The following is a 23792-nucleotide window of genomic DNA, read 5'->3' as shown; positions in this document are numbered from 1 at the left end:
ATAGGGAATGCCAAGAGTCGCAGTACAGGCAGACCGCCCCTGCGAGGAAGACGGGCTCTTGTTGTCCCTGGTATATATGAAACTGTGGTGAAACGGAGCTCCACCCTACATATCGGACCTTGTATATGTTTCCAGTATTCAACAGAAAACTGCTTTCTGCAACAGTGAGTCACCATCTGCGGCTGCCTGACAACAGCAGCCCTCTCCCTCACAAGCCTCAGACAGCAAGTGCTATCTGTTAATGACACGCACAAATCCCGCCTCGGTGCCTGACTGTATCAAAGGAAATTAATCACGGAGTCTTGCGCTTAATGAAACACCCTGTAAATATGACAGCGACGGTTGCGAGCATCTTACAGACATTTTATCTCGGCGTCGTGCTGGCATTTCAGCCTCCGAGACAGTGAGCCCGCGCGCCCGCGCTGCACTGTATCTAGCCACAGCCAGGAAGAGGCGAGGGGGCTACTCGGAGCAGAGACACAGAATAAAGCAAACCTCCAGTTCAGCGAACTCTGGAGCGGAAGCCCCGATTTGTGCACAAACGAGAGTTTGCACCCGAGTCGGGGTTTCCACTGGTGCTGCAATGCCGCGCCTTTTCTCCAGCGGAAATGTTGGCCGGTGGTATTACAGTGGTTATCAACTACTTCTAAGTGTGATAATCGGAATAGGAAGTTAGTACCACTTCCAAAACCCGCTCGCTCCTTACTTCAGGCAATACTCGTGTCAGAGACGTTTTAGTAATGGACCCCAGGATTTCAGGGGCCCCTGATTGATCCACTTCTGTTCTGCTGAGAGTCTTTGCCCTGATGACCTTGACTAATTCCAAAATATATTGTTTTAAATCCCTTTTTTATTTCATTTCATTTACTTGTAATGAGGGTTATGTGTGAGTGTCTACAACAGTTTGCAGAGAAATGTTTCATGCAACTCCCATTAACAAAGTTTCTGTTAGATCAACACAGGGCCTCACAAATGCGAAATGGGACAGTGTAGCAAAAATTATTTGCAGTAATATTAGTGAGCTGCTGTGTGACAATATTGAAACATCGCTATCCCTGAATATTCCATGTAAACACATTTAGAACTAGTGTGCCTGTGCACTGTCAGTAGAGGGTATGAACGTGCTGAAACTGGATCATAAATTCAAAGCTGTTCTGAACCGGGGCCCCCAAAATACGTTTGGCCCAGGGCCCCCCAAACTCTTAAGACTTAAGCTGTCCCTGACTCGTGTGTCCACTGGTGCAGTGTTCCTGCCGGAAGCGGTGCAGTGTTACTACCGGAAGCACTGCAGCACGCGGGATGAGGCAACTGTCGGAGTGTTGCACTTAATGACGAAACAAACGACGGGCAAGCCCCGCCGTGCCGGGGATTCATATGAATATATAGGAGCTCATTAATGACGATTAACCGTCCCTGCGGGGAAAGATTTTAGTTTATTAAAGATAATTGCTTCTTGCTTACTCCAATATGCATTGCTGTGATATGATGATTATTTCTTTGGATTTACAAAATTATTCAGCTCTTCATCGCTGCTAATGCGGAAACTTCGGGAAAGTGGAATTGTAAATAAACGAAGCATGCTTCAGAAGCTTTCTGGGCTTAATTTTATCCGGTTTGATGCTCCGCTCGTTAAAAAGTGGAGCGCGCGGCCCACTGCCGGCTAAGGTCGCCTTTGACTACGTGGTATTATTCTGTAGCCTGTGGCTGCTTTCGATTGCAGTGTAAAGCTAGAGTGGTTTACAGATAACAGATTCATTCATTACTTTCTCACCTCTACTGGAGTCACCCCAGGCATCCGGATATCCAGTGAAAATTCTGGCGAGTCTGACAGTATGGGTTGCTTGGGGGAGCCGAGACACTCATTCGAGAGATACCTGGAATTTTCATTATACCTTCAAAGACATAAGGAAAAGCAGCAGGGTTAGTTTACTCCTCAAATAAACACACACACACAGAGCCAGAAATGCTGTTGGGGTTAGATAGTTGTTGTGACTTGAATTATATATGCATCCTTCCCCTTTGTTACCCGTTCCCTGCTGCTCAGCCGGTGTGGATGTGATGTGGAGGAATGCAGAAGTGCTTGGTGGGGTAATGGAAGCTGGAGTGCCTGGTGTGGTTGAGAGAGAGTCAGCTGGAGAGAGTGGGCTGAGCAGCAAGGAGGCTGCGACAGGTGGGGCTGAACTACTTATCTGCTACTTATGTAACATCTTAATAATCCTGTAACTAAGTCTTCATAAACCTTATTCTACAATCTACCCTATGGCTACCTGGACTTCCTTCCATTACAGAAGTCTTTAGTCGTTCTACGTTTTTTCCATAATTTGTTCTCTGTACTAAAAACGTCTCAAACAATCACTCCTTATGCTTGAAATGCACGGGGGTCACTCAGTGGCATAAAAAGGGTGTTATTGGCCCTAGGCACAGGGTCAAGACTGATTTGCATATGGCCAGGTCTAAACTGGGGTGGCATGGTGAGCAAAAAAATGATGGATTTAACCCAGATCTCTTGACTGGGGGTGAAAGTTTTGATTTGTTCTGCATTCCGTCCATCAATTGTGTGTCATTGGCCCTAATGCAAGCAAGAACAATGGGGCCCCAACCCACAGGCTGAGCGGTCAAAGTCAGCCATAATGGGAGTGCAGTGGGCCCTTAAAGACTATTGGTGCAGGGGTTACTGCACTAATGACAGCTCCATCCTGGGGTAACCAGCAGACACATTTAATCGGGGTGGGTAGTAGACAAGCGCGTTAATACCGAAAAAATCTGAGACAAAATTCACGTTCAGTGTATGTGTTTAGAGGGTCTTGTTCTATTTTGATGAGATGTCTTAAACTAAGACTGACCCCCACATCGAACTAACCACCCACCGCATCAGACACACTGATAATTGCGCCCTGAGATAAAAGAGGGATACAGAGGGTCAGAAGTGACACTAAGCGGGGAGAAACAAGAGGCACTTGGGTGGGAAGGAGGTGTGGCGAGGCACATAAAGCAGGGTGGGTGGGGACTAGTTAGCTGTCCAAAGTCCGACACAGTGGTTAGTGTAGCACAGGGACTGGGGTGGAGAAGAGATTGGTCGTGGGATGGAAGAAAAGCTGAAAGGCACAGCTAGGAGAGGAAACGTCTAGCCCACCGTATAGAGAGCAGGGAGGGTGGCGAGGCCAGGGACTGTGGCAGGGCACATTTTGAGAGGATACATGGTGAGAAATGGAGCATTGTGATAGAGGGGATTGCTACAGGGACAGAATAGGGACATAGTGACCAGCACGCAGAGGAGCAGGGAATGAGGAGCGGCGAGGGTGAAGTTACCCTTCAGGGAAGAAAAGTTCAGTGTTTGGGTCAAGTCTCAGATGAGAGGTGCCTCCTCAGGGAAGCACCCCTGATCGATGTTCATATGAAGTGACTGCATGTCCTCATCATTCAACATGCCTAAACTTATTGGGATGCGGCCACTGGACTAAATAGGATGGCTTTTGGAGATATATATATATATATATATATATATATATATTGATAGTCCCATCAATCTCTTTATTGTAGGATGCAATGTGGGCACAGCGCTCACAACTGGCATAATGAAAGTCCAGTCCGCCCGACGCGTTTCGTGCTAACAAGCACTTCTTCATGGGCTGCAGGCTTCAAGGAAGAAAACATGGCCATCTTCAGCACCTTTGAAATATCTTACACCCTACCTCAGTGGGCGTGGCCACCCCGTGGCCTGTTGGTAATTGTAGTGCTAGTGTTACTACAGTGAGCTGCCGTGTCTTTCCTTGAAAATATAGCCTGAATTCAGGCCACTGATTCCTAATACATAGGAAAAAACTTATTAGCTAGGAAAAAACCTTTTGGCTAGGCTAAATACTGCCCATTTAATAGGTATTTTCCTGTGTTTACTGTAATCACATTTTGTGAACTGAGGAATAGTAAAGAGGTCATTCTAGTTCAGTCCTTAAAACCTCTGATCTTTTGCCGAGGATGCCAAAACCAATATTATAATTAACATTGATGGAACTTTCATATTTTAACTGAGCTTATTATACCTTTCTTTTCTACCAGAGGTCACTCTTCTGCTGTACTTAATTGTGTTATTATGTTATGTTATGATATGATATGTAATGCTAGATATATAGCGCGCATGGCTGCCCCCAAAAGAGTATCCCAGTGCATCAAATAAAGAAAATGGGAGATGCAAATCCTCCTGTATTCATGCGGTGGTTGATTTCTTACTGCAAGCACACTACCCCGGAGAGTGTTCTTGCTTGTAATAATATATTTAAGTGAGTAGCGCAGCAGCACCTATACGTCCAGTGGCGGAGAGGCAGCACATCTATCTGCTGTAGCCTCCCAGAAAGTAGTGGAAACAGCGTACCCCAGTCTAGTCACCTGCCTCGGCCTATGCTGCTAAAGCCAGGGTAACTAGCCCTTTTAGATAAGAAAGTTGTGCACGCTGAATCAAGGGCCTACTGCGGTCTCTCAGACAAGAGAGGCCAGGGGATATTAAAGAAACCGCTTGCTATGGCCCATTTATTACAGAGGGGCTTTTAGAGTGCTTGTGTGCCAGAAAGGTTTCTTGAGACTGTTCGGTGTGTTATAAGGGTATGCCAACTCACCAAGGAGGTCCATGACCTTACAAAGGCGCACATGGACTGCCCGTGTGCCTCTCTTTTGGCATGGATCTCCTCTGTGATTTGTAATATCCTCATGATGCACAGGTGAGGGCACATTATCCAATATATTTTGGCATCTGTGGCGACGTATTGGTATACTACACTGGAACAGGCCTTCGACAATCCTCTCTCTATGAGGACATGCCAAAAAAACACTACATTCATCTGTGAGACTGAAAACAAAAATGGAAACTGCAACCACAAGCATTTCCTGTTGTCTCTCTTGTTCAGTTGTTTGAGACTTAAGATGCTATTTCTCAGCTGTTGCACAAGAACTGTACCATTCTGCGGATGTAGTGGCGGCTCTCAAAGGATTTGTATTGCTCTGTTGCCTGTTTTGAATCTACTCTCTCACTGGCAGAACTCCACGATTCACATAGTTGGGCCAGTGGACGTGTCACCCAGAGTTCAGGAGGGCAACGGTACATTATGATGATTTACCGACTCTGTAGCACATAAACATCTACACATACCTACGATGCATTATTCACAAGTGGCTGTGTCAAACATCCTCACCGCTATGTAACCCTTTCAAGGAAGCACCCCTAGGCCTTTCCACTCAATGTACCTCGACGTGCAGGCTGGGAGCAGTCGTGGGCCAGAGGCTGTATCAAGAATCAGAAGCAACAGGTGGGGTATTTTCTCCTTGCCTTTCTTTTCATGCCTGCTGAGAAGCCAAAATAAACTACAACTCAGATTCAGACATATCCTAAGGATTTGGGAAGCTAGTATTTTTTTTACTTGCCACTGGCACATTTCTGAAATATTGGCTTCCCTATGAATCCCTAAAAAATGAACGATCTTTCTTGGAATACAGATAGGACCCCTTCATTAAAAACAAAAGCGACCAGCACCAGTCTAGGACTGCACGGGCAACCCTTGAAGTGAGGTCCAGCATCAGAATGTGACATCGTAAGCGTGTAATCTGGAAATATAGGCTGTCTTGTATCACCCTAGATGCAGCCATTATCTTATGAAAGTGCATACAAGGCCCACAGTGGGGATGCGTGTGGAAGAATTAACATAAGTGTGTTGTCATGCGATAGTCTATTAAAAACCTATCACTTTGACCCATTAATAACTAAAGGGAATGTTTTTACGTGTTTCTGTGGCAGGTGAGTGGTTAGTGAGTGTCAAGCAAGCAGCGGGTGGTGGAGAAAGGCATGCAAACAGGCAGGAGCGAGGCCTGAAGAAAGGCGACTTGGGACAACACTCAAAAGAACCCTTTTTTACTGTAGGATGACAGAAACCTTCTGGCACAGCTGATGGATACACAAACTAAAAAATAACTTTCCAAAGGCCTGGACCAGAATGAACAGAAAATATATGTTGTGAAAGCAGGGAAAAAGTTAAGCACAGCTTGAGTTGGTGGACAAAGAATCAAAATGGAAATTGGCTAAATGTATAGGCCACAGAGGCCTTTATCGGCTATCAAAATTTAGATACTGTGGTTTATTAGAAATGTCGCACAACAGACCATGTGCCTGTTTAAAACGTTGGCGAACCTTTCACAATATAACAGCAGTGAAGACTTTACACCAAAGTTTGGAGAGGCTCCCCACTTTTTAGAAGAAAGTATACAAAATGTTTCTAGATCTTGGATTTCCCCAAAAAAGTCCAGGCTCCTATGTTTAAAGGGCCATTTAGAATCCTGGAATGCCTCATAATTTGAATAAGGGTTAAGAAAAGTCTTAATTCTGCATGCTATATATGTAGATCTACAACCACAAAGATGTTCAACTTTTTGGGGACTCACAAAAATCACTTGTTTGCAAGGTAATCTGCATAGGTCAGATGTCCATGCACACTCCTTTTCTTCAGTGTATGCTATGGTAGACCTTGTGTATGATTGCCTATGTCCACTATATGAGACAGAAATGTGCATTTGCAAATGTATACTTTTTTTCCAAAATGAAAATAGTTTTTTCTGACAAAAGGCCTCATACCATGTGTTTCCTACTAATCCTGGAACGAGAGTCACTCCTGAATTTACTGTGAGCAATTTTATGTACGTTTCCTGGGTGGGAAAGGCTGTGAAGATTCTTTTTGAAAAGCCACAGACTTAGGAGTTTGCAGGTGTTTCGAACATTTGGAATGCCCATCACCTCTTTAAAGCCTCCTTTCTTCTCTAAACACCTCCAACTAGTACTGCAGAATAATTGTCGTCCTGGTGGTTTTTCCACAATGCTAAATTTAGAGAAAAAGGATGGGTGGAATGTCTGAATGAATCTCAGCTACTGGTAATTACACCGGGCTGCTTATAAAGTCGATCATTTTTTGCCACGTGTGACTTTCGAAACAAGAACCATCCTCGTGCAAGTGTGGCTTGGTCCTGCCATCGGAACTGTCCAGAACTGCCTAGCCGACTTTGAACGGGAAACAAACATCCCCTTAATGCTAAACTCAATCTGCTGCCATAAGCTACCTCAACCCCTGTTTTGTTAATCAGCATTTGGAAATGCACATACATAAGGCACTGTTTTTGAACACCTAAATTCGATTTTGGTGTGCATAAAGTCATATGGCTTTAGTCTTACCTTGTAAACTAAAACGCAGAAAACAAACACCTTGTGAACAATTGATCTGTAAGTATGTCTGTATGTTTAAATCGACAAGACATGCTCTCATAGCCAACACCAGTACACTAGTGACTAGTCCCCCAGGCCTAGATGCTAAATACCATATCTAATATCAAATGTCACAATGGCAGTGAAACCATCAGACAACACACAAGCAACTGATGTCAACGCTGGGGCCATCATTCACCCAGAGGCTGGGAAAGGCACGGAGGCCTCAGCACTCATTGAACTGCAAACTGACTGCCGATTACCAGAAGTGTTTGTGGTTAGTAAATTGGGCTTGATGTATGGAGGTGCCAGTTATAATAAACCACTCGGCCTACCCGAGCAGCGCTGGGATCCTGAAAGCCTCCGTGGGTGCCAGAGAGCGGAGGCAATTACACAGCATATCCTCCAGCACCTACATAATTACTTGGTTTCCAAGTTTCCATTAAAGGGGAAGACGACATATGCTGTGAACAACAACAACGTGGCGCCAGTTTATAACTGTGGAGTGTTCCAGGGCATCGCTCTACAAGATATTTATGCATGTATGTTATATATGTCCTCCTTTTGGGTCAAAGAACTGTGAACTGGACAGCTGTGCGTATATTTAGTAATGTCATCCAGGGAGAGCTCACTAGAAGTGCATGGATTCCGGGGGGGAGGGGCTGGGGCACTCCATCTAATGAGCGCGAACGAGCTAGATCTTCAGAGCAGCAAGCTGTCATGATGGAAACAATATGCTATTTTTCCGTAAAGGTCGGTTTGGAACACGCATTTTAACATTTCATCTGCCAAGCATTCCAACGTTAATTACAAAGTGCTGACCAATTAATCTAAGAAAAAGTAATAATAGCAAAAAGAGAAAGGGAGGATAAGGCGGAGAAGTGGCGAGCTGAGAGGAGAAAGAAAGCTAGAAAGTGGGAGAAATAAATAGAATGAGAAAGAGGCGACGAGAAGAAATGAAGAGAGAACGAGAAGAAATGAAGAGGAAAAGAGTGAAAGAGAAGGAAATACGAGAAATAAGAAAGAAGGGAGGGAGGAAGAGAAGAAGAAAGAAGGAAGAAGAAAGCTGGAAGAAGAAAGCTGGAAGGAAAGGGGGATTTTATAAGTGAGGAAAGAAAGAAAAAATAAGAAATAAAAGCCAAGAGCTAGAAAGAATGAGTACGGAGAAGAAAGCAATAAAGAAAAGAAGAGCGCAAGACTAGTGTTAGAAATGAGGTGAGCAGAGGAAGGTGGAGATAAGGAAGAAACGAATGAGGAAAGGAAGGAAGAGCATCGTGCGTGCACTGACAACAACAGCACCAGCAGGGCGCGCCATCAGAAACCCACCTCTTGAAGACTGACAGCGGGCTCCGGAAGCCCCAGCAGCTGCTCTGCGAGAGCAGACAGAATATTAGCAGGCTGCTAATGAGGGTAGCCATGTCCAGCCTGCTGTCCCCGGCCCGGCAGAGGGAGCGCAGAGAGGGCAGCGGCGCTCGGCGGGCGGCTCTGATCCCGACAATTAGGCGGCAGCATCCATTCAGCGCTTGATTAGCGCGCGCGCGGCGGGCACCCTACGGCCGCTGACAAGCCATCCGTCTCCTTGGGTGACGCGCGCCAAATCAGGAAGGTGGGCAATCACCACAGTGCGCCGTCTCTATTATTAGCCTCAGAAGGAAAAATGAATCTTTCCGAAGAATCTTCCTGCGCTGCGCAAGGATCTCTCGGCACTTTTGTCCAGCGGGGAAGGCTCAGTGGCCGAGTCCAGGCGCCCCTTCCTCCTCCTGGTGACTTGTGCCCAGATGTGGCGCTCGGACCCGCTGGCACTTATCGCTCATTCCTCAGTCCTCCAAGCCCGTGTGAGCGGCACCGCGCGGAGCCCACGTCTGCCTTCATTCAGAACCTGCAAAAATAGAAGCAGATAATGGATGACTAACACATTACAGCATTACTCCCTCAGCAAATCCCCGCCGAGGCTTTTTAATACATTAGTTCTTTCAGGAGCCTTAGCCCAGCCCCGGGAAGAGTGCACACAGTCTGTTGATCTTCACACTTTGTCTCTCTCTCCCACCCACACACACACACTTCCCCCACACTGCCTAGCTCTCCCTTCTCAGACGCACATGCTTCGCAGCTCTCTTCCCCCCCCCCCCCCCCGCCCCCTCCCATCAATGGGAGGACTTTTTATCATTAAAAATACATAAAAACTGCGTCCCATTTCGGCATTGCACGTTAGCAAAGTTATTCAAATGAAAAACGGATAACCGGCGTGTCACGAGAGAAGGGGGAGGGGGAGCCCTGCAGCAACACCCCGCCCCCCCCCCCCCCAGAACAATACGCGTGTGTCGTGTGTACACTGCTAATCAGGGAGCGCAGCATCATGGAAAGAAATTAGCGTTAAAATTGGACAGTAGGTGGCCTTTAAGTGACGATGACAGAAAAGAGGGATTTACAATGAGTTTTCCATATACATTTCACACAGCACGACGCACGTAAATAATTGAGGGAACCCCACCCGTTCTTGAAACGTAAATATAACATAAAAGACACGCTGGTGGGAGAGGCGATGCACGCAACAAGGAATATGACATTATTTTTCAAAGGTTAAGTTTGTATTTCACACTAATTGGACAACAATACAAATTGCGCCCCATTTATCAAACGGCCAGCGCTTTGCTTTGCTTTCAGTGAGATCCTTTTAGGAACACGGCCTCTTGCCAAACAGTGCTTGTAGCCAGTCGCTCAGCATCACGACAATCGGGATTTTACCAGAATCAACTCGAACTTTCAGTTTTGAGGATTTTATTCATTTCTACTTCTTAAGTCATCACTACCATTTTTCTTAATCATTTACGATCCGTTGCCATCTTCAAATAGTTCTCCAAAGCATCAAAATATATCTTGAACCCAAAAAGTAAAAGGTCAAACAATAAACAATCTGTTGAAACCGCTCACATTCCCGTCTAAGTAGAAAATGGGAGGATAGGCTTCCAAATACCTAACGTCACTGGCCAACCCGAATACCCAGCCCGAGTATTAGCGCAGAAAACATCCCTTGGAGAGACCTGGATTTGCACAATACTTATTGCGAAAGTAAAGCGCTGTGCTTAGGTGGGGGTGTGTGGATTAAGAGTCTGAGAAGCTTAAATCTCATTTGTGGTTTGAACCACATAATGCTGCTTCGGGCCGGGGTTCCTTTTAAAGTTCTGAGCATTTGTACAGCGGTAAGAGGAGGCAGTAGGTGGGAAACAGAGGTTACAGCCTGGAACACTGAAATTCTGTGCGTACGATGTTTTCTGCATAAGTATGGGCATGCTGCTTTTGCCTTTTAATCCATCATCTGTTTAATAATCTGCAGATTTGAACAAAAAAAATTGTTTCTAACTCAAATAGATCAAAAGATACTAAGATAGCGGTGAAACCAAGCTGCCGCACAATAGAAGGCCCCGTGCAAAAATTGACTGGTTATCTTTCAGTTGCTTATTACTATATTTGGGTATTAAACGGATACTAATGAGGTAAAACTTTTGCCCAGATAGTGTTAACATGTGAAAAAAAGCAAAATTAAGAAGTAATCCTCTCTGCCACATTAGGTTGCATATGTTGCCTTTTCTTGCCACATAATTTGCTCAAACCTGCCACATAATTTGGCCCTCACCTGCTGCATAATGTCAGTGGCCCTTGTTACAGGAAACATACTGTGCTGCTAAACTCCTAAAAGCTCATACACAGATTGGAAACCTTGACAGTAGGGTATGCAACTAAGCTTCACTGTGACCTCGTAGACCCACTCCTAATTTCGGCATAGGCTTAGCGAGGCCCTTTATCGTGCCCTAGGTAAAAAAAGTAATTACTCTATACCTGTATACCAATGCCTGAAAGAACGCGTATGTATGGCTGAATGCTGCATGAATCAGCTTCTGTCTGTTGGTAAACATGGTGAGCCTGTTCAATGCAGATGGAAGACTAAGGGGACCAGCTTGACTGCACAAGGGTCCATTTACACTCACTTCTCAGACTTGTAATGTTTCTCCTCAAGGAACCTCCTATGGAACTTTCTACATGTCATACTTTTAAATATCATGCACCTTACCATACGGGCTATAAGGCCTACACACACATGACTTAATATTTAAAAGGAAGGGATTGACTTGTCAAAAGGGTTTATTTTGACACGTTGAAGTGCAGTTTTTAATCCAACACTTACGTGGCACATCGTTCCTTCCTGGTGTTCCGGACCGGCGGGTTTCTTTGCCTGCTCCTGTTGCCCTGCTCCCTGCAGCTGTCCCGATCTCCCGCCGCTGCGTTGACAACCATCGCGGCCGCAGTGGGGAGACGGGACCACACGCCCCAGCAGCCCTAGCGGACACAACCAGCTGACCAATAGGAGAGCGCCAGGAGGCGTTTAAATCTTCGGCGCTGCTCCGGCAGAGCGGGTCAACTATCCAACACTTACGTGGCACATCGTTCCTTCCTGGTGTTCCGGACCGGCGGATTTCTTTGCCTGCTCCTGTTGCCCTGCTCCCTGCAGCTGTCCCGATCTCCCGCCGCTGCGTTGACAACCATCGCGGCCGCAGTGGGGAGACGGGACCACACGCCCCAGCAGCCCTAGCGGACACAACCAGCTGACCAATAGGAGCGCGCCAGGAGGCGTTTAAATCTTCGGCGCTGCTCCGGCAGAGCGGGTCAACTATCCAACACTTACGTGGCACATCGTTCCTTCCTGGTGTTCCGGACCGGCGGATTTCTTTGCCTGTCCTGTTGCCCTGCTCCCTGCAGCTGTCCCGATCTCCCGCCGCTGCGTTGACAACCATCGCGGCCGCAGTGGGGAGACGGGACCACACGCCCCAGCAGCCCTAGCGGACACAACCAGCTGACCAATAGGAGCGCGCCAGGAGGCGTTTAAATCTTCGGCGCTGCTCCGGCAGAGCGGGTCAACTATCCAACACTTACGTGGCACATCGTTCCTTCCTGGTGTTCCGGACCGGCGGATTTCTTTGCCTGCTCCTGTTGCCCTGCTCCCTGCAGCTGTCCCGATCTCCCGCCGCTGCGTTGACAACCATCGCGGCCGCAGTGGGGAGACGGGACCACACGCCCCAGCAGCCCTAGCGGACACAACCAGCTGACCAATAGGAGCGCGCCAGGAGGCGTTTAAATCTTCGGCGCTGCTCCTGCGTCGCGGGAAGCGCCGGCAGAAGCCCGGGACAAGGGCGGGACCGTCTGCGGCCGTCAGAGGCAGGAAGAAGCAGAGCAGAGCCACGTCTCTTGTCATTGGCATGGAGGTACCGTAAAATGCCACTATTATTAATGTCTACTCGCCTATTGCCAGTAAGAAGTTCGGTGTAAAGAAATCATACCATTACTGCGGACACTGGCTGCGCGCTTATCCAGGAGATAGAAAGTGACAGTCCTGCTGCTACCTGATAATACGTGACCTGTGATCATTACCCCGTGCCTACTATCCCCACTTTTTGCACGGGTGGGGTTCACTTTGGGTTGTTCGACTTAGGGAGCGAACCTGTTCCCAATTGAGTGTGCATTGGCCAGCTAAGTCATTATTGCCTGTTAGTTATTGACTTCCGTTATAATTTTTGCTATTACTATCAACTAGCCGCCCTATTTGGTTTCGTATATCACTAAGTCATCATGACCAACCGCGTAAGCCACACTAAGAAACCAGCGGTGGGGGGGTCAGTTAGGGGGACTTTAGACCATTTTATCACCAGGGCTGCTTCCGTCCTGGAGCAGGAGATAGCTATTACTGAGCGCCGTCTATCTATGGAGCCCCTCTTTCAAAAACGCTCGTCGCTAGGTCACATTGTAAACGCTCCTTCACCCCCTACGACTTCCATACCTATCTCCACTATAGTCCCCGCTTCTGATGTAATTTCTATCTCCCAGACCTCTGGTGCCACAGACACATTACTAACGTCGAACGATACTACAGGGCATACTTCTGATACCTTATATACAACGGACAATTCAATAACGGAAAAGATCCCGATCAAAACTGCAAAGAAGGTAAAAAAAAAAACATGCCCCCAGTAATACTCCTTTTATTCACTCACCAACTTCACCTGATCAGACTAGACTTCGGCTGAATGCCGATGCATCACTATCAAAGGGTCCTTTAACACGAGGGAAAGGTAAAACTCAAACGAGTACTGGGACGGGGACACACAAAAAAGGCCAGCCTTGCAAAGGGGGAAAGTCCACACCAACCCCAACCACCCGCGATATAGGCATACAAACAGAGGAAATTGACCCTACCCCTCAAGACCAAATATCTACCCTTGGCGAGAAAATTAAGCTATCAGTGGAAAGTAACGTAAAGACGTTACAGTTAGCTGTTAGTCAGGATATTGAAACTAAACTTGGGGAAATGATCTCCTTACTTTCTTCGGTATTCGAAGATAAATTTGCCCAACGCACCAAAATGCTACTCGACGGCATAACCAAACAAAACTCGACTAATACATCGCTGGTAATTAGTCACCTTAATTCACAATTAAATCAGATCCCATTACCTCCAATTAATCACTCCAACAATCCCAGTGCAAACACTCCTACTTCTCATTCGACAACTAGACAGATGAAGACCCACGTAACAAAGGGAACCTTAAGACCAAACACCGAACCTGATCCACCTCTGAGTTCTAATGCAGCTTTAAGCCAAAACAACAGGGCAGACAATGCTACTATCCCTAACAACGATCATTTGCATTTACCACCAGCTGCCCGGCCATATGTCTTGGTCCTGACAAATGTCCCCTTCCTACAAAAAGATTCCACCGAATCATGGGCCTCGCTAAGGAATAAGGTCACCCACTGGCTCACTAAAAATACCTGCTTCCACCAAGACACACAAATCAGATCTTGATGGTGAGGAGAGTGGGCTGGATCGGTGACTCTACCAAAAAAAGCTCTGGAGACTGCATAGTCGTAAATTTCAGATCACCAGGTTTAGTCCGCTCCTTATTGAGAATCAATAGGACAACAATACACGAAATCAACCATATTAACATGGTGTCACTTGATTATTTCTACCAAAGTGAGCAAATAAATACTCACAACGGGAATGGGTGCATTCTTACCCAAAACCGATTTGAACAGCTCAATACACTAGAAGAGGTAGATTGACAGTTACCACCAATGAGTATCCCCGAAATCTTGATATCCGTCCCCTCTCTATTTTTACCAACTGCCCAATCCAAGTCACACCAAAGGAAACAACAGATTTCCCCTTTTTCAACCCACTCAACACCTATAAAACACCAAGGGATCAAACCCAACGCTGAACAGATCAACACTCCCGAAACTATTTCCCCAATGACAGTTACACCTGATAGGGAGGGTGACACCAGTACCAATATGGATCCTATTGTACACAATCAAAACACTTGCAGGTCAAACCCCAAACAAAAAAAAACAAACTCATTTTTAAAAATAACTTTTTGGAATATATCAGGCCTTCGCTCAAAGATCCAAAACGAAGAATGGATAAAATTCATTAAAGAATCTGAAATTATCGCTCTTCAGGAGACATGGTCAATAACTCCTTTACACATAAATGGCTATAAGACTTTTTTTAGCCCAGCACTCCCTTCTACATCTAGGAGAGCAAAGGGTGGACTAACAATTTATGTAACAAACTTAATACCATCCTTGGAGTCCCATACCCTTAAAGCCGAACCACAATACCAGATCATACGTATCACTATAAGCAGAATGCCACCCATTCTAATCATTAATTTCTATAACAATCTCCCGGAAGATAGCTTTGCAGGGGTCATAAAAGAAATTCGCGCCTCCTTACATAAACAACTAACCTCTATCAAAGGCAGGGAACCAATAATAATCTGGGGGGGAGACTTTAACTCAGCACTATGTAAGAACGCCTCAAATGGTAACTGTGGCTACTTGGACCACACACAAAACAACATTCCTCATTTTTCACATTCTCATAATGGGTCTGCCTTGAATGAGAACATGATCCATCTACAACTGGCCTTTGCAAACGAATTCACCACCCCTATAACTCCCTTTGTCCCAACTTTCAACGGCAGAGGCCTATCCTCCTGCATCGACTTCATCTTAGTAGGGAATATCATCCCCAACTTGATTACTGACGTTCATACCCACGACAGTGCATTCAGCGATCACTTCCCACTGACAGTCACAATCCAAACTACTGCCCCAAAAAAAAAAACCAGAAACACTACTCCGTGCAGAACTCATTTCTATGTCTCGTCCAAATGGTTATGCACTGAAATGGTCAAAAATCAATCCCACTGATATCCTTGAAACTATAATTAACGCAGCCCGCCCTGCTTTTGAAGTCTGTTTAACCGAGTCAACTAACCCCGAGGAGATCGTGGCTAACTATGACCTAATAACATTACAGGTCAAGAATGCCTTGACAGTCCAATCCCGGGCACAGAAAACACCTCAGGATAAACCCAAGTTCAGGTGGTTTAATTCAGTATGCTCAAGAGCCCATAACACCCTCAAGATTGCCCTTAAAAATTCCCCAAGAAATGTTTCCGAAATTCTAACAGCTAGACAAAATTACAACAAGGCAGTAGCATCCAGGAAAAGAGAACTTAAAGAAGAACACTGGACTGCTCTACATAGCAGCTGCCAAAATAAAGACTCGGTAACATTCTGGGAGATTGTAAATTCCTCTTTTCTGTCAGGACCGAAAGCAACTGGCACACTTGAGACTACCATCTCAGAACAAGAGTGGGTCACCCATTTTTCAAAAATATTTTCAAAACCGGATGGGCTCCAATCACACAACCATCACGCATCTACACCCCGAATGATTCCCCCAAATATGAACTTCGAGCTCGCAGAGGTTGAGAATGCCCTGAATGCTAGTAGATCAGGAAAGGCCCCGGGTCCTGACGCGGTCCCGATGGACCTATATAAATCAAACATCGACCTCTGGGCCCCTCTGTTACTAAATGTCCTAGACGCACTGGGTCACGTAGGACTGCCAACCTCTTGGTCTGATTCGATCTTAGTGCCCATATTTAAAAAGGGTAACAGGAATAACCCCACGTGCTATAGACCCATCTCATTATTGGATTCTTTTGGTAAAGTAGTAGGCAGAATCCTCTTAGCACGTTTACAAAATTGGGCCGAATCAAACAACACCCTATCCGACCTTCAGTTCGGGTTTAGGGAAGGTAGAGGTACCATAGAGCAGGTCCTTAACCTTACACTCCTGAGAGGGAAGTATGTTCATGTAAAGGGTGGCAGTCTTTACATGGCATACGTTGACCTATCCGCAGCTTTCGACTGCGTAGATCACATCAAGCTCTGGGCCGTAATGACACAACTGGGCATTGACCCCAATCTGGTTAACTATATAAGGGAAATCTACTCGAATACCACTACTAGAGTAAGATATGGCATCGGGGGGCAGTTAACATCGTCATTTGCAATTGAACGAGGAGTAAGGCAAGGCTGTGTCCTGGCTCCCTTTCTTTTCAACATTTACACTAACGGACTAGAAACAGCTCTGTTAAAAGGCAGCCAGGACCAGCCACATATTAAACAACGCCCAATCCCCGCACTCCTATACGCGGACGACGCAGTTATACTCGCCCGCACCCCCCTTGAGTTACAACGTGCCCTGATCAGATATACAGATTTTATGAAGCAACTGGATCTAAACATTAACATCAAAAAAACCTTTGTGATGGCATCGGGGAAACACCTACGCAACAAGAAAAATATTTATCTACACGATACGAAAATAGAGGACACTATCACTTATCCATATCTAGGAGTCGTGATAGATAATAAATCTACCTGGAAAAGCGCAATAGAGAGCAGAAATTCGCAGTTTTTAAAAGCAACAACGGCCCTGAAAGTGTTTGGTCGGAGGCTGGGTAAAAGAGCATCAAAGGAAATGTTAGATATTTATAACTCAAAATGCCTTAGCACAGCTATCTATGGGGCTGGGATTTGGGGAAATGCACACGTCACTTCACTCCAAAAGACAGAAAATTCTTTTATGAAATTCCTGCTGGGAGTCCCATCGTCCACCTCAACTTTCAATATTCATAACGAACTGGGCCTTCCATACATCACGGACGTGATACGCATGCAGCCTATCCTCCTATGGGACCGCATCTGGACGACACCAGAACTAAAATTTACCCAGGAACTCATAAATGATTGTATGAACTTGGACCACGGACTATCAATCACTTGGCTTGCATACGTCAAAAAGTTTCTAACGGACTTAGAACTTGAGCACCTCTTTTTAAATCCCCAAAATAACACTTTAATCCCCAGAAAAAGGCTGCGAGACATTTGTCTAACCCATTTAACTGACCTGCGCCTGACTCTTGAACTAAATAAAAACTCTGCCCAACTGTTCTTTTCAATACAGACAACAGATCAAATCGAGCCATATTTGAACTCTAACCTGAGCAACTACGAGAAATTTTTACTCACTAGAATGCGACTGAACATATTCCATCGTTTAATTACTTTCCCTGGGCAAAACGACTGGAGTACCCAACTGATGCCGTGCCCCTGTGACGATCTCTCCCCCCAAACTACCATTCATGTGATAATGTTTTGCAAATTTTACGTTGAGCCAAGAAAGCTATATCTGATCCCCTTTTTGAAACATTTGGGGCTAAATCAGTGCCGGCCAGCTTTCATGGCCCTCCAACTGCTAGAAACAGAATTACTGGCAAAAAATATGGCAATGTTTTTAAAATTCTGTGCACGACATAGAGCCAACCTTTAGATGAAGATTTCTGTTTAAATAACACACTGACAGATGCTCTCTGCGAACCACTTAAACATACCCTACGATGAACTGGGATAAGCCCCCCTATGCATCTTAAAATTGCCACTGGGGGGTTTGTTTTTGCACTGTCATACATTGCCCTAACTCTCTTAATCTATTTTTATCATTTTTAATGTTACATCATCTCTTTTTAACTTGCTCTTGTCATTTTGCACTTGTTCCAATCGCTTAGGCCAAACAAATTAATTCTGTAAAAATGAAACGTGTATAAATGCTAATGTATTTTTATGTGTAAATACTTTTATGGTATGTAATTTCCTTACCGAATAAAGTTTTTTTTTTTTTTTTCAACTGCTCCAGTTAGGCTGCAATGGTAGGCCTGAAGCCACGTGTGCACTGCTAGTGTCATTTATCTTGCAGGCAAGGAGTACACTTTGTACCATATCCTAGGGATTTGTAAGTAAGTTAAATATGCCAATTAGCAGTAATCCAATCCAGCCATATTAAAAAGTGAAGCATAGGCACTTCACTACTGGTTAAAAGGGATAAAGTGCACAGAGTTCTACAGCCAGCAAAACAGATAGGGCACACATCTGGTGGGGTACATAACACAAAATATGGCCACTTCCTACAGGCCACAAAGAATAAACAAACAAGCATTTGCAATGCAATAGGTCTCGCATTTACGCGAGTTTGAGCTGTTGACATTGCAGATGGCAATGCCTTTTATTCTTGTTTTTGAAACATAAATAAAAGGGATTGTCATTTGCAATGTCAATAGCTCAAACTCGCATAAATGCGAGACCTATTGCATTGCAAATGCTAACGGCTGTCCTGCAATTCCCTCGGGGCACAAGCAGGCATCCACTTCTGTGAGGACAGCTGATCTCAGCAAAAAGACAGAAGTGGATGCCTGCTTGTGCCCCGGGGGGACTGACATAAAAAAAAAAACACGAAAAGCGGCATTTTGTTGCTATAGCAACAAATAGGCGTGGGACTGTCCACAGTCCCACGGACACGCGCATGCTGTTTGCAATGGACAAATGGCGAGAGCAGCCATCTTTGTCCATTGCAGACGCGTGCATGAGAGCCCTCGCAGAATTGATTACAAAAGGTGCTCTCCTGGCTAGAGCAGCGCATGCGCTGCTTTCGCCAGGCGAGACCTAAAAAGGAGACATATTTGGCCCATTGAGAACATGACATGCAGGTGGCTGAGCTGTCAACCAGGTATTTGCAGGAGTGATCTGCTCGGTTCTGGCAGTCACAAAGTTCAAAATTGTGGTCAAGTTATCAGATTTTAATGCTATCAGTACTATGGCAATATTTTGAGAACATTGTATTACTACCACATCAGCTCATCTTCAGGTATTTAAGCAGTACTAGAATTTTTTCTCTCCATTTTTTAACTCCATATGCCCTCAATATGCAGAGCTTTTGGATTGCTGGTCATGACGGACAACATACAGACACACTAAAAGATCATACTAGTTTGGGTCGCTTATCAGATTTGATGGACCTCGTAAAATCCTGCAAAATCTAGAAAGGCTAAGCTTTGACTCAAGAACTAATACAATGTACTTAATAGAGGATTAAAAAAAAAGTCCTACTGCCCTTCAAAGATCGGAGATTCAGTGCCACTGGTTTTCTAAACATGGTGTAAGAAAATATTTTCTGAAAACCGCTGGGAGTCAATCTATTTATTTTCCAACCCCAGGGATGATCAGTACCACCACATAATGGCATGGAGGATGTCTTTTCCACTTCAAGGGAAAATGTAACAAAAGAAGAAGTGTATTTTTATTTAACACATTTATTTATTCCAATAGTACAACAATAAAGAAAAATGACAAATCAATAGTCATGTTATACTACATTCAAATATGAAGATAGATTTAAAAGAGAATATACTGAAGTACAACTAAACAGAACATAACCCCCAAGTGGATGTCTCTAATAATTCAGGTATGTCGCAGAGAACCTCAAGTAGCTTACCACCCCTCCACTGTGTTACATTACGTTACTCTGGGGCCAATAGTTGAACCCATTTTTGTGATGTTGGGAATAACATGCAATACTTCAGAAGAACATTGTCTCCTACTACAGCTCTGGTCTAATCCACTCTTGGCTCGTCATTCCTTGGCAAGAAGTACTTCTAGATGTGGTCCAACATGTGTACCTGGTCAGTGAGTCACTAGAGCAATTGTTTACATTTAGCCAATACCATCAACTTTTTGAGGCATTCCTCAGGAGAGGGGACATTTCGTGTTTTCCATCGTCTCAAGATACAAAGTTTGACAACTCTTAATGACGTCACAATCCAACTTCTCCATTGATTCCTCATGCAAGCTATATCAGATACATTGAGTAGGAAAGTCTGTCTCAGCATACATTCAAAATTATAGCCACACTCTTCTTTCATGGTATACCATACTTGGTCCCAAATGTTTGATAGAAGCGGATAGGACCATCATATGTGTTTAATGTCACAGTCTTCTCTGTACCTCTCCAGGAGCTCACAGCTGCTCCTGTTTGCTGGTTTCAGTTTTAGCAGTGACCAGTGCCCTTCATGCATGATATTTTTATAGCTAAATTTGAGTTTAGATTCTCTCAAATCTTTGTTATATATCTCTAAAAGTTATTTCCAAGCTTTGCTTTCAATTTCTGTGCCAAGCATATTACTGGTACTTTCGGAGTACAAGTATGCCATAATGGCACCATACAGCCCAGACACTGCTCTTTTGCATTGGCCCCAAGTTTGTAAATATTTCCAAATCAGTGATCTCAGAAGGTAGAATCAAAGGGTCTGAATACTTCTGCGAAGCTGTGCGTAAGTTGTCTAAATTTCCAGTTTTGGGTCATGAAGGTAGAAGTTCTGGAAAGGTCTTGAGCCTATTTTGTACAATAATGTCATTGAGGGTGTCAATACACTCTGACCACCATCCCAGCTAGTTTATTTAAAATAAAATGTAAAAAAAAAAAATATATATATATATATATATATAAATATATATATATATTATCTACTGGCGGTCGCCAGTAGATAGTTATAGTTAGGACCGTGTTTCCATAGGAAATCCGCAACATTCTATTTGGAATAACTTTGGCGCCGATTGACGAATCCTCGCGAAATTCTCAAAATAGGTGGGGCGCTCCGCTCCGCTCCTTGCCTGAAAGTCTCGGGGGGATTCGTCAAGCGGGGGCTGAGAAAAAGGGGGGGTCCCAAAATGCGTTTTCCCCATGCATTTTTCCATAGGACTTTAGTCCGAGCTACAGCCCGAACGGCTGAACAGAATTACTTGAAATTTGGCAGAGAGGTAGCACGGCGTAAACGGAAAAATTCTGCGAACTTCGCGTAACGATTCCGCGACTACGCGTACCGTACGCGCACGGCAAAAACATTTTTTCAAAAAGGAAAGCTTAAAAAAAAATAAAAAAATTGTGAGGTAAGGTTGGCTCTTAAAAGAGCCGTTGTGTTCATACAGGGATAGAGGAAAGAAAGAATGGGAATATTATGAGCGTCTACAAACGTGCTGGTCTATCTTATTGTTAATAAGGGAAACACTGGTCTCCCCAAAAACAATAAGACCACAACACGTTGTACACCTCAATGCAACCCTCCCAAATCGAGGGTTAATGTCCAGAGGAGCTGAAGAAGGTGATGCTCCCACCTCAGAGGAAGGGCTCAGCTGAGCTGCCGATGATGTACTCGGCTGAGCTTCTGAGGTTGGGCTCCGGTGACTTACTGAAGAGTTTTCTTCAGTATGTCGAGCAAAGGTCCTGGGATGTTTATCCCTAAGGTGTCTCATCATAGAGTGATTTCCAAAGGAATACTTCTTCCTTGGATTTCCTCTAGATAAAACACGGTCACAAAGTTTGCAAGTGACCAATGGAGCATTGACCTTTTTCTGCCCCTCTGGAAAAGTAAAATACTCCCACACAAAAGAATCCTTTTGTTTCCTCCTTCTCTGTATGATGATGGTGCTGCTAGCCTCACTCTCAGAAGAGGACTGCTGCTCTGCCATTGTATCTCAATGTCAATTCAGCTCCTTCTCCTAGGGGATCTCAAGCAGTAATGAGGGGAATGGGTGTGGTGTTGAAGTTTCTGGAACTGAAAGTAGTTTCAACCAATGAAAAGTGTTCTTTGTGGATCACATGACCAACCGTGCGCGCTCCGTAAGCTTACGCTACGCGCTCGTAAACAAGTACGCATGCGCAAACGTGACGTTTACGGAGCGCTTACGGACCGCGTACCTAGGACGCACTCGCGCATGCGCATTACACGCACTCGCGTAACCGCGACGTTGGTTCCGCGCAACGCGCATGCGTGTAGGCGTACGTCACGTACGTATCACATAAGCGCACCGTACTTATGACGTACGGAGCGCGTAGCGTCAGCTTACCGTACGCGCACGGCAAAAAATCCATTAAAAAAAAAAGTTTCAAGGGTTGTAGAAAATAATAACTGTGATGTACAACTGTATGTAAACATTAATTTTTAAAAAATTAACCATTCCATAAGGCAGGATATAGTACATATATTATTTTATACATAGGTTGGATATTATTTTTTAACAAAAATCTAAAAAAAAAATTTGCATTTAAAAAACCGTTGAAATTCACTGAAAAAACCATAGGTTTCACACACGTTATAGTTAGGAATTAGCATTTAAAAAACCTTGCAAATTCACTGAAAAAACCATAGGTTTCACACATGTTATAGTTAGCAGGACATTTCACTCGTGAAAAACCAATGAAATTCCCCCGTTATAGTTAGTGCAGGCAACTATAACTCACGCGACCGCAATCCTCTGCTGATGACGTCAGATATTACATCACTGATGACATATGTGTTTTTCTGAAAAAAAAATATTTGTAATATATGTATAGCTAAAAATTAATGGAAGAAGACATGGGTAAATAAGTGTCTAAATACAGTGATGTAATTACATAATTACATAATTTTCGGAGAGGCGCAAGTACAGAGGGAGTTCATTCCAGTGTTTGGCTGCTAGGTGTGAGAATGACCGGCCGCCAGCTCTGACTTTCTTTATGCACTTGGGTCTAGCTAATGCTTGGTGTCTTGAGCTCAGGCATCTTGTGGGAATGTAGAAATCAATTTTATTCTGAAGGATTTTAGGTCCGACGTTGTGCAGTGCTTTGTGCGCATGACTCAACAGTTTGAACCTTGCCCTTTGGCGCATGGGTAGCCAGTGGAGTTCTTTCATGCATGCGGACGCAGAGCTAAATCTACCTTTATTGCAGACAAGCCTAGCAGCCGCGTTTTGCAGCACCTGTAAGCGTGAGAAGAGGTAGTCTGCCATGCCTACATACGGGGCGTTACCGTAGTCCAATCTGCTAGTGAGTAATGCTTGTGTGACCGTCCTTCTACATTCAAGGGGGATCCATGGGAAAAGCCTTCTTAGGAGTTTTAGGATAGCAAAACCTCTTCCGCACAGAGCCCGCACATGGTCCTGCATGGACAGAGTGTTGTCAATGGTTATGCCTAGGTTTTTCGCGCACTGTTTAGGTGCTGGGGCATCACCCAGGGATTGTGGCCACCAGGTTGGATCCCAGATTAGATGTGCTCCACCAAAGGGCAGTATCTCGGATTTCCCTGTGTTTAGCTTAAGGCAGTGTTTAGTCATCCATATTGCCATCTCCGAGAGGCAGTTATTTAGCTTGACCTAGGTATCCTCATGTCTGTCTTCTATGGTGATCATCAGCTGTGTATCATCTGCATAGGAGCAGATACTAAGTCCCCATTTCCTGCTTATCGATGCCAAGGATACGACATAGGCATTGAAAAGT

At 44.8% G+C, this 23792-nt stretch overlaps 1 protein-coding gene across 9 annotated transcripts in view; it reads right to left on the bottom strand.

Moving 5' to 3' along the window:
- Positions 1 to 23792, bottom strand: part of PAM (peptidylglycine alpha-amidating monooxygenase) — a 1234044-nt gene that overhangs the window by 794625 nt on the left and 415627 nt on the right. For all 9 annotated transcript variants that reach the window (XM_085632559.1, XM_085632564.1, XM_085632562.1 and 6 more), the window contains 2 exons: positions 8561 to 9113; positions 1772 to 1892 (listed from right to left, as the gene is read on the bottom strand). In XM_085632559.1, the coding sequence (XP_085488685.1) occupies positions 1772 to 1892; positions 8561 to 8652 (213 nt within the window). In that variant the 5' untranslated portion in view covers positions 8653 to 9113. The remainder of the gene's footprint in view (positions 1 to 1771; positions 1893 to 8560; positions 9114 to 23792) is intronic.

This window comes from Triturus cristatus, chromosome 2_1 (genome assembly GCF_964204655.1).
Source record: "Triturus cristatus chromosome 2_1, aTriCri1.1, whole genome shotgun sequence".
NCBI lineage: Eukaryota > Metazoa > Chordata > Amphibia > Caudata > Salamandridae > Triturus > Triturus cristatus.
Note: the sequence above shows the minus strand (reverse complement) of the source record. Positions and strands in the feature narration are given on the sequence as shown.